The sequence below is a fragment of the Erpetoichthys calabaricus genome, chromosome 7 (genome assembly GCF_900747795.2).
Source record: "Erpetoichthys calabaricus chromosome 7, fErpCal1.3, whole genome shotgun sequence".
Classification (NCBI taxonomy): domain Eukaryota; kingdom Metazoa; phylum Chordata; class Cladistia; order Polypteriformes; family Polypteridae; genus Erpetoichthys; species Erpetoichthys calabaricus.
In genome coordinates, this window is record NC_041400.2 from 138,962,206 (window position 1) to 138,980,157 (window position 17,952).

At 37.1% G+C, this 17,952-nt stretch overlaps 1 protein-coding gene across 3 annotated transcripts in view; it reads right to left on the reverse strand.

Annotated features, from left to right (window-relative positions):
- Positions 1–645: 645 nt before the first annotated feature.
- Positions 646–17,952, reverse strand: part of kif2a (kinesin family member 2a) — a 151,522-nt gene continuing 134,215 nt past the window's right edge. For all 3 annotated transcript variants that reach the window (XM_028805458.2, XM_028805457.2, XM_028805459.2), the window contains 3 exons: positions 6,555–6,656; positions 5,402–5,537; positions 646–2,290 (listed from right to left, as the gene is read on the reverse strand). In XM_028805458.2, the coding sequence (XP_028661291.1) occupies positions 2,205–2,290; positions 5,402–5,537; positions 6,555–6,656 (324 nt within the window). In that variant the 3' untranslated portion in view covers positions 646–2,204. The remainder of the gene's footprint in view (positions 2,291–5,401; positions 5,538–6,554; positions 6,657–17,952) is intronic.

Genomic DNA, 17,952 nt, shown 5'->3' on the forward strand with positions numbered 1-17,952 from the left:
TTCATTCGGATTCTAACGGATGTTTTTGCAATTCTGTTGGAGGCACTCAGCATTTCAATATATAATCAACAACTACTGCCATTACTGGAATTGTCTCGGATGAAACACCTTTTCTCCAAGACTACTAAGGAGAAAGAGTTATATAAAGGAGGCAGAACACTAAAATGTTGTATTGTATCTCATTTCATCACCTAAAACCACTTCGTCTTCTGAGTATTGCCATGGCAGAGGAGAAGCAGGTCAGACCAGACTTCCCATGTCCAGAGCTCAGCCTGAAACACCAATGTAGAACCATCTTGTGGGCTCACCATTTGCCAGACGAAGGGCAAGGATTGGGTGTGATGTCAGTTTAGTTTTGTTTTGTAATATAAGGTTTTATTGTTTGATTTCTGACAACAAAATAAAGAGATTAAAAATATACGAGTAGCTTAAACCACTTGTGCGTACTACAGATTTTAGAAAATTTGTGAATGATCACTTATATACAAATGTTAAAGCCCCACTTTACATTACTACTTAAGGGAACTTTTATGTATCAGTCCCTACCCTTAACTTTCTGAAAAAAAATTGCATTATTTAATTCTTAAAAAGGAACGAGTATACCATCTCTTAAGAATACTCAAACAAAATGAACAGAGTACAATCTGATTTTTATACATTTATTTTACTTCCAATTCTCAACTGTATAACATATTATACAATATTACTTCAAAGTGATACCTTCTTCTTCTACCTTTGTGTAGTTTTCTGGCCACCGGTCCTTTACTGCTGCATTTTCTAATATCAGACAGTTCTATAGTTTGACAGTGGTTGTGAATTCTGCTGTAAATTACTTCTGCTAGCTATATAAATTACATAACTGTTGAGGATGGCTAATTGTAATACATATAATCTCCATCAGAATATTGGTTCAAGTTAAAAAAATATGAAATCTTTGTAAAACAGAAATACAATACAGAAGCCCGTAAACTGAGATATATAGCATATCTCTTCAACTCAAAAATATAACACTGGAGACTTAATCTTACATATATTGTGTGTCTATGTAAGTGTTTAACCTTTTTTTAAAGGTTAAATAAAGAGCCTTCAAAGAAATATAAATGTAAAATTTATCAGTTAAAAACAGCAAAAATGAAAATTTCTGTTAAATTTATATTATGTGTAAATATTTTATTTTTTAGGCTTGTTTCATGTTCCTGGGCTCTGCTGTAAACTGTAAAGCACAAAAAACCTCCTCTATCAATCTCTTTTTAAAAGAGTAAAACCAAACAACTTGATTCTATCTGCTACATTGATTAAAAAATGCAATATAAATGCATTCCAAAACAAATAAATGAAACTTTACATTTTGAATCAGCATTACATCTAGTGCACAGACTGCAGAACATTGTAATGTTTATTGGTACACATCATCCCCAAAGTCAGTGTTAATTATACAGTAACAGTTCAGTTTAACAAATAAACCATTAAAATGAGATGTAGACCACTTTAAGAATTTAAAAACAAATAAAATGTTATGCTTCTACATACCATGACAATTACCAATGACAGCTCTCCTGTGAAAACAAACCTTTGTGATATGGCACATTATTGGATGTAAAGTAATCACATAAACACAAAGTAAGATATTACTGGGAAACAAACTTACACTGACTAGGAATGTGTTTTTCACTTAAGACTGTGGATATGACGTAATTCATCAAGTAACCGAAGCCTGGCCTTATAGCAATATTGCTATTAGACAGCATGGCTACATGAACAGGTTAAGGTATCCAGGGAAAGTATTTTACAGTCACTACATGTTTGTGCATGCATTTTTCCAAAACTGTCCAATCAGTCTTCAATTAAAAAGTCTCAGTATGCCAAACAAAAACAAAAATAGCATGGAAGTCAAAAGTCCACATAAGGGTTCTTAAAAAAAAGTTCTTAACACATTACAATTTGTATTAGTAAAATAAAAAAAATATATATATATCTCAAAGTGCTTCAGAGATCCTAAATCTGCATGTTGTGCTGTCGGATTAGAAGCATCTGCTGTAGCGCGGGAGTGTTCACGTATAACTGAATATGTTCCAACAGGGAACTATAGATCATTTCTTTTGACATTCAAGTAGCCATGATCTCATAACCATTGTAAAAATTTCAAACTGACACAACTGTTTAGTTTCTTGTTTTAATAATTCCAATGAGCACATCTGTATTGCTTAAAGGGCACGTGGTCTTTTAGGATTAATCTGCTTACTGGCTTGTTCTTCCTCTTGCAAAGCTGCACGAAATGATTTCACTTTGTCTGTTAAACAAGACAAAAAAAAGGTAAGAGAATGTTTTGTTTTTATATACAACCTGAAAATTATTCTGAAAAATGAAGCTGCTAACAGCTTAAATAAAAAAGACTGTGCAAATGTCATAATAAATTCAAAATAAAGTTGTGCAAACATCCTTTTAGATTTGCCAATTTAAAGTATTTCTTACACTCTCAGACTCCATACAGATATGCTATTCAGTAAATCATTCCCGTCATATAGCACTTAATTAAACTTAAATCTACTCCTATGTAATGCAAAATTGACAGACTGACAGAGTCACTCATTCAACAAAACACTATTCCCCATGTAGTTAAAAAGGTCAAATTTGGCAGGGTGGTATATCTAGGGCACTAGATGTCTGCTAAGAAACTGAACTTCAATATATCAATATTTAGGACTAAATGACAGCATTTCTTGACAAGTTTTAACACTTGTTTGGCTCAGCTAAGGAGTCCTCCATAGATGAAACCTGAGACATTGTAAAAATTTAACAAAATGTACTTCTTTTTCACCTGTTTTTTTTCTGCATAATGCTTAAAACGTTCAATTCATTGCATGGCCCACAAAAATGTACAGCCTGTAAAAGTCAGTATTGTATGTAGTAAGTTAAATGTAGGCCACTATTCAGTGTATATTGCTTTTGAACTAAACCCTCCAAATTATTTTAACAGTACAAGATTACATTTAATTCTCATTGAAGTTACCTTTTTTACAGGCTGTGCTACAGGGTAAGATCATATGTATACCCCAAATTCCCATTAATACTTGATTCAGTTTCCTGAAAAATTGTATTTTCCAATGACTTTCAATAAAATCAACGGTCAGCTAATAAAAACCAGAACTCACCTACAGCAGAAATGTTTCTAACGGTTCTATAACCAAGGCCCATTGTTTTATTTGTGCATAATGCTACATAAAGATGAGCTATCACAACTGTGACATGTAGCACAAATGACCAATCACAGACAACTATACATCATTGAAAACGTCTAAAACTAAGCTACCCAATGGTAGTAAGCACTACATAGTATGTGGTTCGATATAGGTGGGATCTCTGATAAAAGTAAGATTCACTCAGCTGTGACACACTGCTCATACGTGCAACTGTAACCAAGATGTTATAGAAAAAGGAAAAGACTAACCTATAAAATAGAAAACTAAACACATGAAAATTAAACATTCAATTCATTTTACATATATAGATGTGTTTTTGTTTAAACAGTATCTTGTAAAGGTCCTGGCTTGCCAATGTAGTATTGCACTTAATTTGGCAGTGAAACTACTGGAAAATGGTTGTTCAAGCTTCAAATGGCATCCAGAACAAAGCTGCCTACACTACAATTTATATTTTGAATCGGACTAAAGCATTTAGCCTGAGCATCACTAACCTATATGCTACCCGATGCGGTCGTAGCAAATGCGTGTCGATGTCGCACCATAACGCAGGTTCTTTTTCTGCAGTTATATTCTTGAATAGAAGTGCACTTGTTCTGTTATATTTGTACCTTTTGTGAAAGTGTTTATTTGATTTTTGGAATTCAGGCTTAACACATTATACACTTCATGTCTACATTTTGTCAATTGTTACTAAAACATGAAAAACGTTTCTGTTTTAACAATGTGTTTACTGTACATAGATTGTTGTACACACGGAACACACATGAATTGCATGTGTTCCAAATAACGATATAGTATTTATAAAAGGTGTCATTTTGCTTGACTTCTCGCTCTATACAACTCCAAGCAACTGACACGCAGGTAAATAGACTTGAGCTGAGAAAACTGTGCGGAGGTGGGGGGATGTGATAGTAGGCTGCTTGCTGCTTATCGACACATTTACAGGACAAAGGACGTTGATGGAGAGGTGTGAAGCGATGTAAGGTGGGATGGATCTACGAGTTTTTTCGTAGGCTCTGGTAATTCTAGTGTTAAGTAATTGTTAACTACCACCAATAAAATGCACGATACAACATGTGGGACTGACATTTTTCATTTGGTTGTATATGCAAAATGATTGCTTTAATTTGAAGGTTTTTGTTTTAAAGTACATGTTATATATTATAAATTGCTCAATAATTGTATAATTTAGGAGTTTTTTTCCTTTGTATGTAAAATTGCTTTAAATAACAACAATCTTAAAATTCTTTAACAAAGCATTAAAAAATGTCTCCTCAAAAGTACTGAAAAGAATTATCAGTATGGACCACAAATCATTGTAGCTCAGACCACTTAATGTGAAGTTCTGTCTATGTTGTGAATAATTATTACTACAACTGTACTTGGATGTGGAAGTTTGCTAAAAGACCACATGACATTCTGGTATTGCAGTATTTCCTGGGTGGGTAAGTGGAGATCAGATGGCCAAGTTTATATCTCATGGAAGAATTCTAAAAGTTTTTATCTTCCACTCATTCACTGGGACCATGCTGTTTATAAGGTGTCTTGGACACCCACACCACTAAGGCTTACTGAGGGCTCTGGGATATAGGGACACCAGGGTTCCCTTTAATATTTTCTAACCTGGAGTATCAGTACCCAAAGAAAGGTAGACTCTGACAATGGAAGTTATTCCAGAGCCCAGTGTAGGAAAGACGCTTGAGAAGTGAGAAATTGCAACAGCCACATCAAATAGAGGGTTCAAACCTTTTTAAGAATGTCCAGAAAAGTAGCAGTTTTGTTGTTTTGCCTTTTACTTCATTCTGTTGATACTACTGATTCTAATCTATATCACTAGTTGAATTAAAAAAAAAAAAAAAAAAAAAAACTTTTTTTAACAGCCATTTTTCCAGTTATGGCGAGTTGTTAAAAGGTTATCTTGCACATAGACAAACAGCATAAAAATTAACACATTCATTGGACTTACTCCACTAAGTAAAAACCTCAGCTTCTTCAGATTTAGGAATAAAGAACAATAATACTATTAGAACTGTCAGTGCACATGTCTAAATGGTGGAGCTACTTTTATAAGTTCAGGACAACAACTTTAAATGCACATTTTACGGTTATACTGTTCTACTGATTGCTGAAGTGCATAATTCTATTTCAAGTCCAACCTTTGTGGGGGTGGGGGCTTTGTGTAATACAACATTATTTACCTCTAAGTTCCGTTAAAATATCAATCTTTTGGTCCAAAATTTGTTCAAGTTGTGTTGCATATGAATCAACATCATAATCCACCTCTTCCGTCATTTCCAGTAAAGCTTTTTCATCTTCCAGCCACCTTATAGACTCCTGTAACATCATAATAAATTATTAAAGGATTAAAAAGCCATACTGCTTATAGAACATATTATCCAAACAGAAGAGCAGTAAGAGCAAAAGCTTTAATACTATACAACATGAAATTATTAATGCTTAGAATGAAAAGGTTCGAATTCTTGGTGTCATCTACATTTTGAAATGTTATAAACTTTATAATTATTTAGAACTCAATACAGGTTTTCTAATGTGTGTTCCATGTAACTATACTGATTTTTCATATGCACCAAATCAACTGCATTTACAATATTTTGGTTTATTTCACTTAGAAACACAAATCTAAAAAAGATAAAAATATCACATACAAATATTCTCAAATTCATTAAACAAAGTAAAGTGCTATGGTGGGCTTGCATGAGCACAACACAGATGTGAAACTATACACCAATAAAATCAGTGCAGGCACATAGGATATGAAGTGTTACATAATGATTTTATTGTGCTATTATCTTCCATTTACCAATAAATGTTCAAAACCTGCTTATTTCAATATCATGTTATTCATGACCAGATCCTCTGATGGCAGTATGAGGTGGAAGGCAAAAACAAACCTTGGATATATCATCTGTACACTCACACTCCCACAGCCAAATGTACAGCCTCAATTTAGTAGTTGGCAGTCAGTAAGTTTGTTTTTGAGATATGACAGGAAACTAATGTAGGTGGTAAGGGCCTAAGAAGACACATGGACAACATGCTAATGCAACACAATTACTGCCTGGATTGGGAGATGAGCCATCATGGAACTACACACATTTTATCATAATGAAGGTATCTTAAGCTGTTGATGACTGAAGCAAGCTATGTGTAGCAACTAAACTCTGCATAAGGCAGTGTGTGCCTAGATACAAGTGATTTCTCTCACTGTTTTTAAGTACCATCCACTGATTTTTTTACACTTTACAAATATATTGTTTTTGTACTCCTTTTTCAGTTTTATTTTACTTCACACCCCTTTGCAGTGTTAATTCAAGTTGTATGTTTAATTACTTGGAAAACGGCTCTATGGTCTTCTACTACTTGTTCTTCCATTTCTACCATCTGTGACACTGCTTCATGAAAAGTAAACAATTGTGGAGATACCTCTTCTTCCTGAAGAAAGAACAAGAACAATAATTAGAGAAACAGAATAATAAAACAGTGAATACATAACGATAAACACAACCTCATAAAAATACGTAATTCTTACTTTTTACAATCCTTTCTATTTTTTTTCTTTTTACTTTGTGGTGAAGGGGTTTGTTCAACTCACGGAAGCTATAAAGCTATATTTTGTAGTATTACCTAAGAGAGACAGCTTAAGGCAGAGATAAGACTAAATTAAGTGCACTGAAGGAGAAAATGGAAGCCAGCGTCTACCCATTCCATTCTAGTGTTTTGTCAAGAAAACACTATGAAGAAAACCAATCAGCAATATGCTGAAATGAGAACGAATGATAAGCACCTCAGGTAGCAGTATGAGTACTGGCAGAGTTCATAACATGGTAGCATGGTTCAACTAAAGCCAAAAGGACATTTAGCTGTTGAGGAAAGTCTGATGCTGTAAAGAACGACATACCATAGGAACATGAAATGCAATAAAATACTGTAGACACAATGAATGCATAGGAAATGATGTACAGTGAGCATAGAAAAGTGTCCAGCTTTACTTACTCAATGCAATCTATAACATCCAAGTGAAAGATATCATAGCTACAGTTCAGAAGAATTTAAAAAAATAAAAAACAAGAAATACTGAGATTAACAAAGGATCACCCCCCTCCTAAACAATATTTGTAAACTCAATCAGTTGTAAGTAACCACCATTTCCATTGCAGAACATGGTTACTGGCTTTCACCTGTGATCAATTGTAATCAGTGTGATTAGTGAAGCATAAAAACAGCTCTTCCTGGAGCATTCCCTTGCTTGGTAGTGCAACTGACAGCAAACAACTGACTATGGGTGGCAAGCCACTTTCAAAAGATCTCAGGGATAGAGTTGTGGACAGACATAAGGCAGGAGATGGAAACAAAAAAATCTCAAAGGCTTAATCAATCCTAAGGAGTACAGTAAAGTCCATAATAAAGAAGTGGCAAGTGTTTGGTACTACTAGGACCCTCCCTGTATCTGGCCATTCCTCAAAACTGGATGGAAGAGCAAGGAGGAAACTGGTAAGAGAGGCTACCAAGAGGCCAATGGCCAATTTGAAGGAGTTACAGGATTTTATGGAAAAGAGTGGTCATTGTGTGCATGTGACAACAATTTCACAAGAGCTCCACAAGTGTGGCTTGTTCAGGAGGGTTGCAAGGAAAAAGCCACTTCTCAAGAAAGGCCACATTAAGGCTCGTTTGAGCTTTGCCAGAATGCACCTTGAAGATTCTGATGCCAAGTGGAAAAAGGTCTTATGGTCAGAGGAGACCAAAACCAAACTATTTGGCCTCAATACCAAATGGTACACCTGGCGGAAATCCAATGGAGCTCACTATCCACAACACACCATTCCTACAGTAAAGCATGGAGGTGGTAGCATCCTGTTGTGGGGGTGTTTCTCTGCCACAGGGCCTGGGGCTCTCGTTAGGGTTGAAGGAAAAATGGATGGGGTAAAATACCGTCAAATTGAGGAAAACCTGCTACCCTCTGCCAGAAAGTTGAAGATGGGCAGAATGTTCAACGGCCTGAAGCACACAGCAAAATTGACCACATAGAGCCTGAAGGAGAAAAAAGTGAATGTCCTCATGTAGCCCAGTCAGAGCCCTGACCTAAATCCCACTGAAAATCTGTGCTAAGATTTGAAGACAGCTGTCCACTTTGACCGAACTTGAACAGTTCTGTAAAGAAGAGTGGGCAAATATTGCTCAATCTAGATGTGCAAAGCTGATAAAGAAGTATCCCAACAGACTCAAGGCTGTCATTAAAGCAAAAGGTGGTTCAACAAAATATTGACATTGGGGGGGGGTGATCCTTTATTAATCTCAGTATGTCTTGTTTTTGATTTTTTATAATTTTTCTGAACTGTAGCTGTGACATCTTTCACTTGGATGTTATAGGTTGCATTGAGTAAGTAAAGCTGGGAAGAAACATTTTTTGTGTGTGTTTTCATTTAAGGCTATAAAGCAAAACGACATGGGAATATTTCGAAGGGGTGATTCTTTTCTATACCCACTGTAGCTCTTATAATCACTAAAACGTGGCAAAATCAGTGCTTGATTAGAACTCAGTTTGACATTAAGAAAACAATTTAACACCAAAAGTGATTCAATTCTATGCTCCAACAGCAGAAACTGAAAAGGCCAAAGCTAACAAGCTTTATGAAGATCTGCAGGATCTGTAATGTTGAAAAATGATGTTATATACATTATGGTAGCCAAAAACTACTGGAATAATGAACAAGTATAGAATTTCAGTACATTTTCACTGTTTTTAATGGATTATTTATTTAATGATGTTTGGAGCACTGCACTTTCTTTTGAACACTTTGGATTGGTTTTGTTTGTTTTTAATAAAAGAACTTCTGCACTTTGCACCTTTCCCCTTGCTTCCTTGGTGTCCTCAGTGTCCAGCTCATCCGGTTACATTACCGACGGTTTTGGGTTCAAAGGCTCCCAAAAGTGTGAGATGGGAACATGAGTAGAACCTGCATCGTTACAGTGCCAAGTATCTGATGTTGCTTTAATTCTGTCAATGTGTGTAAAATTCATGGGGGCTTTGCACTTCATATTTCATGGTGTGCAAAAAACAGTGCAATGCCATTTTTTTTATCTTTTATTGAATTTATTAAAAGCATGTATCATTCCATACAATCAGGTCAAACTTAATAAAACTAAATTCAATTCAACCCCACCCATGAGAAAGACAGGAAGGCCAATAGCCAGAGTAAAACTCTAGTAAAGAGGAAAAGGTGTCCTTCTTCCCAATATAAATGCTTATTCTAAAATGTTATTGATTAGATCCTGCCAATTTTTAAAAAGTTTTGTACAGATCCTCGAAGTGAGAATTAGATTTTTTTCAATTTCAAATAGTATATAACATCAGTTACCCACTGACTTAAAAGAGGTGGTTTAGAATTCTTTCAGTTGAGCAAGATAAGTCTAAGTGCAAGTAGTGAGGTAAAGGCAATTACAGTTTGTGTGTCCTTCTTCACTTTAAGCCCATCTGGGAGTATACCAAACAAAGCTGTTAATGGACTAGGAGTCTGATAGACATTTAAAATTTTTTTATCCAGAACAATGCACATCCAAAACATGTGGCCTAGTGAGGCTAGAGGTTGATTGCAATGTTTGCAAGTTGGATCTTGCCCTGGAAACATTTTGGACAATTTAAATAAGATGGATGTGCTCGATAAAAGATTTTAAGCTAAATAATTAAATGCTTTGCGTATATGAAGCTAGAGTGAATTCTGTGCATGGCTGCCTTCCACTCCTTTTCTGAAATGTTGAGTATGTGGTAGGTGAGGAAAATCGGGCAGTTTTCATTTAGCAAAATATCTAATTTGGAGATAGTGGAAAAATTGTATTGATGGGAAGCTACATTTAGAGTGTAATTGTTCATACAAGTGCAATGCCACTTCAAGTTGATTTGGTAGTCTTTTTTTACATAACTGGAGTGCAGACAGTTTTGAGGTTTGTTGCACCCCCACCCCCTATCATGTGTAGTGAAATAATGAGATTTTAATTGTGACATTTTCCCATTGATTATTTTATAGCTTTTTCCTTAGGGCGGACAGCAATTCACATTTGGGAAACAATGTTCAATAATGTTGATAACTGTGGAGGACATGGATATGTTGAGGGGAGATGCAAATTAATTCAGGTGCGAATCATTGGAGAAAGACAGCACTTCACACTTTAGAAACCATGTTCAATGTATGTTGCACGTCACATATTTTGTATAAAAGTTACAGTTTCTCTTGTGCAGTGGGAATGCAACACATGAAAATGGCTAGGGACCATATATGGCCCAGGGTAGATATTATATGGGAACTTGTTAGTCCCCAAGAACAAAGTTCCTGTGCTGTGGTAGGAAAGCATCCAGACAAAGAAAAGAAAGATGGCCTATGCATGTCTCACTTTCCACTATCTCTTCAACCAGGGAATATTCTTCAGGAAAATAACACCATTCAAAGCAAATTATCTTTCAAGTCTAATGACTGCACTCTTCCCACTCTGCTAGATACACTATACTGAGACTATTATCAGGACTGAGTTTATTAGCTGTAGTGCTGTTCTTTCCTGTATTGATTTGATCTTGCACAGTACTATGATAGACATTTTTAATAGGTGCTCAGGTCCTTGGGCTTTTATTATTACATTTCTTAGTATGTTTTTACTGACTTATGAGAAATCCTGCATCTACTCCAACTTTGACTCACAGTAATAGTTCAGAGCTGAAAGTAGGTGCTTTCAATTTGTCTTGTAAAATTGAGACTGATGGGACACAAGGAAGAATCTGAACACACTCTCTCAGTTTACACTCTGTTCTTTCATTCTATACACAGAGGTTTGAGGTAGTGGTGTATTTTCAGAATGGGCGAGTCCTACAGTCTATTCCTTAATAATTGACACCACACTACTAATGACTTACCTGTGTTTTTACTTTTTTGCTTCCCCTTAATATTTTTGTCTTGGATGAATGGTTCCCTGTGGAATGTTCAGACTTTATGCTTATGGGTATGATTATATTTGTATTTTAGTAGTCTTGACTGACAAGAAATTGAAACTGAAAAGCATCTCAAAGAGGGGGCATTACAACGCAATGTAAGATATTATCATATTGCTTCATCATTTTACATTTTATCCAAAAATTGAGGTACTCACAAACTCCAAAAATAAAATCTTTGAATCAAGTAACAATTCACCAGGATATTTCTGTTTAATAGCTGAAACAGACTGCAAATAAATGTTTGACCCCATATATTTACCTAACCAATGCTGAAAGGTTCTGTCCTTTTTCTTGTAAGTTTGCAATTACTATTTCTGGGGTTATTACATTAGTCTTAATGTTGACGGAACTGACCTCTCCCTACCTGCCCTAATTAAATCAACCCTCATATGTACTTTGCCACTTCATAAACACTACACAAACTGAAGCATTGATTGTATCCAGTTTTTGCCTTTTAAACCCCTTTGAAAAAGGATTTGCAAAGTACTTTCATTCGGAAAAGACTCAAACACGTTTTCTTACTTTTCATGTTGTCCCACTAGATATAGATACCCATCATTGGTGCTTTCAGATTACAGGTGCTGCCTCTTAAAGCTTAGGATTTTTCTGCAAATAAATCACACTACCATGCCATTTAATTGTTACTTTGCAGGAAAAGATTTAGTACTGTGAACAGATCTAAGAAAATAAAAAGGAATTCTTTTCATGTGAGGATGATCTACTTCTGTGTGAAAGGTTATCAAAAGGTTTTTCTTTTGAAAATTTTAACTAGTATTCGAATACTTGTTCAATCCAGTTTAACCCTTTAACCGCCAACTCCCTAAATATTCCCCAAGCCAGGCGAAATCTGAACAATTTTTGTTTTTTTACTTTTTTACATTTTTTTTACATTTTTTACATTTATTCAAGCAGTATTGACCACTAAATGTTGTGCAAGTTGCCAGTGTATACACGAAATCTATAAATGTAACCTGAATTCTCAGCTAAGCAAAACATCTTGATACCAAACCGTGCCCTTTTCAATGGTAGATACTGTCGAAACTGTAAGCGGCCCTTCCACGACAATAAACTTTCATCAACTGCAACTGACGGTCTTGGCATGTAGGGCAACTGAAATGCTTCAAATAAATGATCAATCAAAGGACGTAGCTTGAACAAGTGGTCGCGGTTTGGATCTTTCTTATCTGGCTCGTTTCTGTTGTCATTCAAATGAAAGAATTTCAGCAGCAAAGAGAATCGGTTACGTGTCATGACAGCTGCAAAAATAGGTGTTGCATACATAGGATCTGTAGACCAGTACATCTCAATATCTGGTTTTCTGATTATTCCCATCAACATCAAAATCCCAATGAATTTTTTCATTTCGTTTTCATCAGTGTCAAACCAAGCACGAACACGGGGAATGTGGAGGTAAATTGGGATTTTTCTCAATAAACTGTGCTGCATACAGATTTGTCTGATGAACAAAATGTCTAATCAAATCAGGTGACACAAACAGCTCATAAAACTGCTCAGCAGTGTAATTGTTTACATCAACAATAAAGCCACACGTTCCCTCAAACGAATGCAGAAAAGGTAGTTCACCACGGGCAGCAGCCCAGCTGAGATGCTGGGGATACACCCACTCAGCGCCGTCATCCGATGCGTCTTCATTCACAATATCATGCAGCGCACGTTGCTGCTCATCACTGTCACTAAAATCTTCTTCAGAACTGCTACAATCATGATCAGAACTGTCCAAAATCGCCTGCAAAAGCCTCACTTGAAGTCAGTTTACGTTTCGCCATATTCACAGCTGTTACATGCGAATCACGTCACATGACCGGCCAAAACAACCACAGACTTGTCGAAATACAACGTAGTAATAATACCCACGCCAAACCGTCAGTTATACTACTTGCCAGGCATTCATATAACCACAGGCAAATGTGCCGGATAATTCCGGCAGTATGGCGTTAGCATTAAAACAGCGGTGCCGGATATATCCGGCAGAGGGCGGTGAAGGGGTTAAGCTAACATTACAAAACCTTGATGGATGGATGGATGATAAAGCTTGTGCAATTATAGCTTTGAAGTGCAAACTGTTGTTGTGTGGTTGGAGCTTAATTATTTTTAACTGCACCATAACGAGATTCTGATCCACTGGGACCGTGCTCACTGATACACATTCAGAGGAGCTCCTGGAAGACTTCTAGCATTTACTCTGGAGATATTAATATTCTGATTCCATTTCTACATTAAAATATTTTAGGCAATGACCATGTAAAACTTAAGAAAATAAGATACTCAGTTGTCATTTATTTTCTGAATCCCTGATTCCAGCTGTTAACCATATAAATGACTTTTCATCTTGGCTAAACTTTCCCAAACATTGTCTTAAACACAAAAAAAATGGGGGAAAAATATGTTCATAATTTAAAGAATATATGTAATATTATGTAAAAAAATCTCAAAATATGTCTAAAGACTTTAGAAGGTTATACATTTCAAATTAAATATCTCCTGTAAAACTGGAAAGCAATTAAGTAACACTAGAATTACCAGAGCCTACGAGAAAACTTGTAAATCTGGCCCACCTTAAATTCGTTCACACCTCTCCGTCAGCATCTTTTGTCCTGTAAATGTGCCGATTAAGACAAGCAGCCTGCTACTCCATCCCCCCACTGTCGCAGAACGTTCACAAAGTTCTCCCAGCTCATGCCTTGATTGATTATCTGGGAGTGAAGTGCTGGAGTTTTAGAGTGGAAATAATAGATAGGTATTTGGAACACATGCATTTCATGTGTGTTTCATTTCTACAGTAATCTGTGTAAACACATTGTTAAAACGGAAACTTTTTCATATTTTAGTAATAAATGTTACAAAATGTAGGCATAAACTATAGAATGTGCGAAGCCTGAAGTCCAAAGATCAAATACACACTTTCACAAAAGGTTCAAGGACGATACAACAGCTTCCGTGGCGTAGCGGTAAGATTTGCCGACTTGTAATCAAGAATCCCCGGTTCAATCCCGACTGCCTCCTATATTTGCCATTTTCAGTAGTGAGCTGCTCTTATTGTTAATATTATACAATACACACATACATTTGGTTTGTGTCTGTAACAGCCGCTGTACATTTATATGACTTTAAAAGCTACCATTTTTTTTCCACTTTTATTCTGTCAGTCACGACCGCGAAGCATACTACCGACAATCCCAACCACCCCCCCAGCGATCTGACGCTGTTACTTTTTTATCTGAAACTGGGAATAACTGTAGATGTGAGTGGTGTTTTGAGGCAATGGAACTGGACATTCTCTGATCTGGATGGATAAAAGACATAGGTATATACGATATTTGGAATAACTCATTTTATGACCTGTATAGTACAGTACATTTCGGAAAACATCGTGGCACGGATGCAACATTATTCATATTCATTCGCATAACATCTTGTGGTAGTAATCACTGACCGCATGTTTCCCCCCCCCCCCCCCCCCCCCCCCCGATCTTGCCAGTCCCCACATGTTGCTATATGGTGATGTTTTTTTTGTACTCCAGGACATGCAGAGGATAGAATAGTACAGATGTCAGTTCAGCGCTATATTCAATCATCAGATTCAAATGTTAACAGTTTACACACACGCAAGAACTGTCCTTCCTACATTTACGACATGTGTACCTGTTGCAATGCACACACTTCTCTCTGTGCTGTGGTTTCTATTACACACCTGAAAGAAAAAGACAATATATGTGACATTTTGAAGAAATCATTTTATGACCTGAATAGTTCCAATCAGAAAACATCATCGCACTAATGCAGTATTATTTGAAAACGAACAGTGTCAGATCGGGTGTGAATTTATGCTGGCGCTGTTACTTAAGAGTCAGATCAGGAGGGGTGGGGTGGGGTACAGCGTGATCGTGATTGAGGGAATAAAACTGAAAAAAGATAACTTTTACAAGTACCATAAATAAAAGAAAAAGAATAAAAAAAGAAAGACAAATATATGGGACATAAATTTATGGTACTTGTAAAAATGAGCTTTTTTCAGTTTTATTCTCTCAATCACGATTACACTCTAACACCAGCCCCCCGCCCCACCTGATCTAACTCTAAATAACAGCACCAGCAAAAATTCACACCGGATCTGACGCTGTTCGTTTTCAAATACTGTAATATTGCATTAGTGCGACGATGTTTTCTGATTGGTACTATTCAGGTCATAAAATGATTTCTTTAAAATGTCACATATATTGTCTTTCTTTCAGGTGTGTAATAGAAACCACAGCACAGAGAGAAGTGTGCGCATTGCAACAGGTACACATGTCGTAAATGTAGGAAGGACGGTTCTTGCGTGTGTGTAAACTGTTAACATTTGAATCTGATGATTGCATATAGCGTTGAACTGACCCCTAAACTGTTCTTTCCTCTGCATGTCCTGGAGTACAAAAAAACATCACCATACAGCAACATGTGGGGACTGGCAAGGTCGGGGAAAAAAAAAAAAACACGTGAAACACGCGGTCAGTGATTACTACCGCAAGATGTTACTTGAATGAATATGAATAATATGAATAATGTTGTATCTGTGCCACGATGTTTTCCGAAATGTACTACACAAGTCATAAAATGAGTTATTCCAAATATCATATATACCTATATCTTTTATCCATCCAGATCAGAGAATGTCCAGTTCCATTGCCTCAAAACACCACTCACATCTACAGTTATTCCCAGTTTCAGATAAAAAGTAACAGTGTCAGATCCCTGAGTGGGGGGGGCGGTAGTATGCATCATGGTTGTGACTGAGAGAATAAAAGTGGGAAAAAAAAGGTAACTTTTACAAGTCATATACAGTGCATCCGGAAAGTATTCACAGCACATCACTTTTTCCACATTTTGTTATGTTACAGCCTTATTCCAAAATGGATTAAATTAATTTTTTCCTCAGAATTCTACACACAACACCCCATAATGACAACATGAAAAAGGTTTACTTGAGATTTTTGTTAATTTATTAAAAATAAAAAAATTGAGAAAGCACATGTACATAAGTATTCACAGCCTTTGCCATGAAGCTCAAAATTGAGCTCAGGTGCATCCTCTTTCCCCTGATCATCCTTGAGATGTTTCTGCAGCTTAATTGGAGTCCACCTGTGGTAAATTCAGTTGATTGGACATGATTTGGAAAGGCACACACCTGTCTATATAAGTCCCATAGTTGACCGTTCATGTCAGAGCACAAACCAAGCATGAAGTCAAAGGAATTATCTGCAGACCTCTGAGACAGGATTGTCTCGAGGCACAAATCTGGGGAAGGTTACAGAAAAATTTCTGCTGCTTTGAAGGTCCCAATGAGCACAGTGGCCTCCATCATCCGTAAGTGGATGAAATTCGAAACCACCAGGACTCTTCCTAGAGCTGGCCGGCCATCTAAACTGAGCGATCGGGGGAGAAGGACCTTAGTCAGGGAGGTGACCAAGAACCCGATGGTCACTCTGTCAGAGCTCCAGAGCTCCTCTGTGGAGAGAGGAGAACCTTCCAGAAGGACAACCATCTCTGCAGCAATCCACCAATCAGGTCTGTATGGTAGAGTGGCCAGACGGAAGCCACTCCTTAGTAAAAGGCACATGGCAGCCCGCCTGGAGTTTGCCAAAAGGCACCTGAAGGACTCTTAGACCATGAGAAAGAAAATTCTCTGGTCTGATGAGGCAAAGATTGAACTCTTTGGTGTGAATGCCAGGCGTCACGTTTGGAGGAAACCAGGCACCGCTCATCACCAGGCCAATACCATCCTACAGTGAAGCATGGTGGTGGCAGCATCATGCTGTGGGGATGTTTTTCAGCGGCAGGGGACTGGGAGACTAGTCAGGATAAAGGGAAAGATGACTGCAGCAATGTACAGAGACATCCTGGATGAAAACCTGCTCCAGAGCGCTCCTGACCTCAGACTGGGGCGACAGTTCATCTTTCAGCAGGACATCGACCCTAAGCACACAGCAAGATATCAAAGGAGTGGCTTCAGGACAACTCTGTGAATGTCCATGAGTGGCCCAGCCAGAGCCCAGACTTGAATCCGATTGAACATCTCTGGAGAGATCTTAAAATGGCTGTGCACCGACACTTCCCATCCAACCTGATGGAGCTTGAGAGGTGCTGCAAATAGGAATGGGCGAAACTGGCCAAGGATAGGTGTGCCAAGCTTGTGGCATCATATTCAAAAAGACTTGAGGCGGTAATTGCTGCCAAAGGTGCATCGACAAAGTATTGAGCAAAGGCTGTGAATACTTATGTACATGTGATTTCTCAGCTTTTTTATTTTTAATAAATTTACAAAAACCTCAAGTAAACTTTTTTCACGTTGTCATTATGGGGTGTTGTGTGTAGAATTCTGAGGAAAAAAATGAATTTAATCCACTTTGGAATAAGGCTGTAACATAACAAAAGGTGGAAAAAGAGATGCGCTGTGAATACTTTCCGGATGCACTGTAAATGTACAGCGGCTGTTACAGACACAAAACAAATGTATGTGTGTACTGTATATTAACAACAATAAGAGCAGCTCACTACCGAAAACAGCAAATATAGGAGGCAGTCGCGATCAAACCGGGGACTCTTGATTACAAGTCAGCAAATCTTACCGCTACGCCATGGAAGCTGTTGTCTTATCTTTGAACCTTTTGTGAAAGTGTTTATTTGATCTTTGGACTTCAGGCTTCACACATTCTATAGTTTATGCCTACATTTTCTAACATTTATTACTAA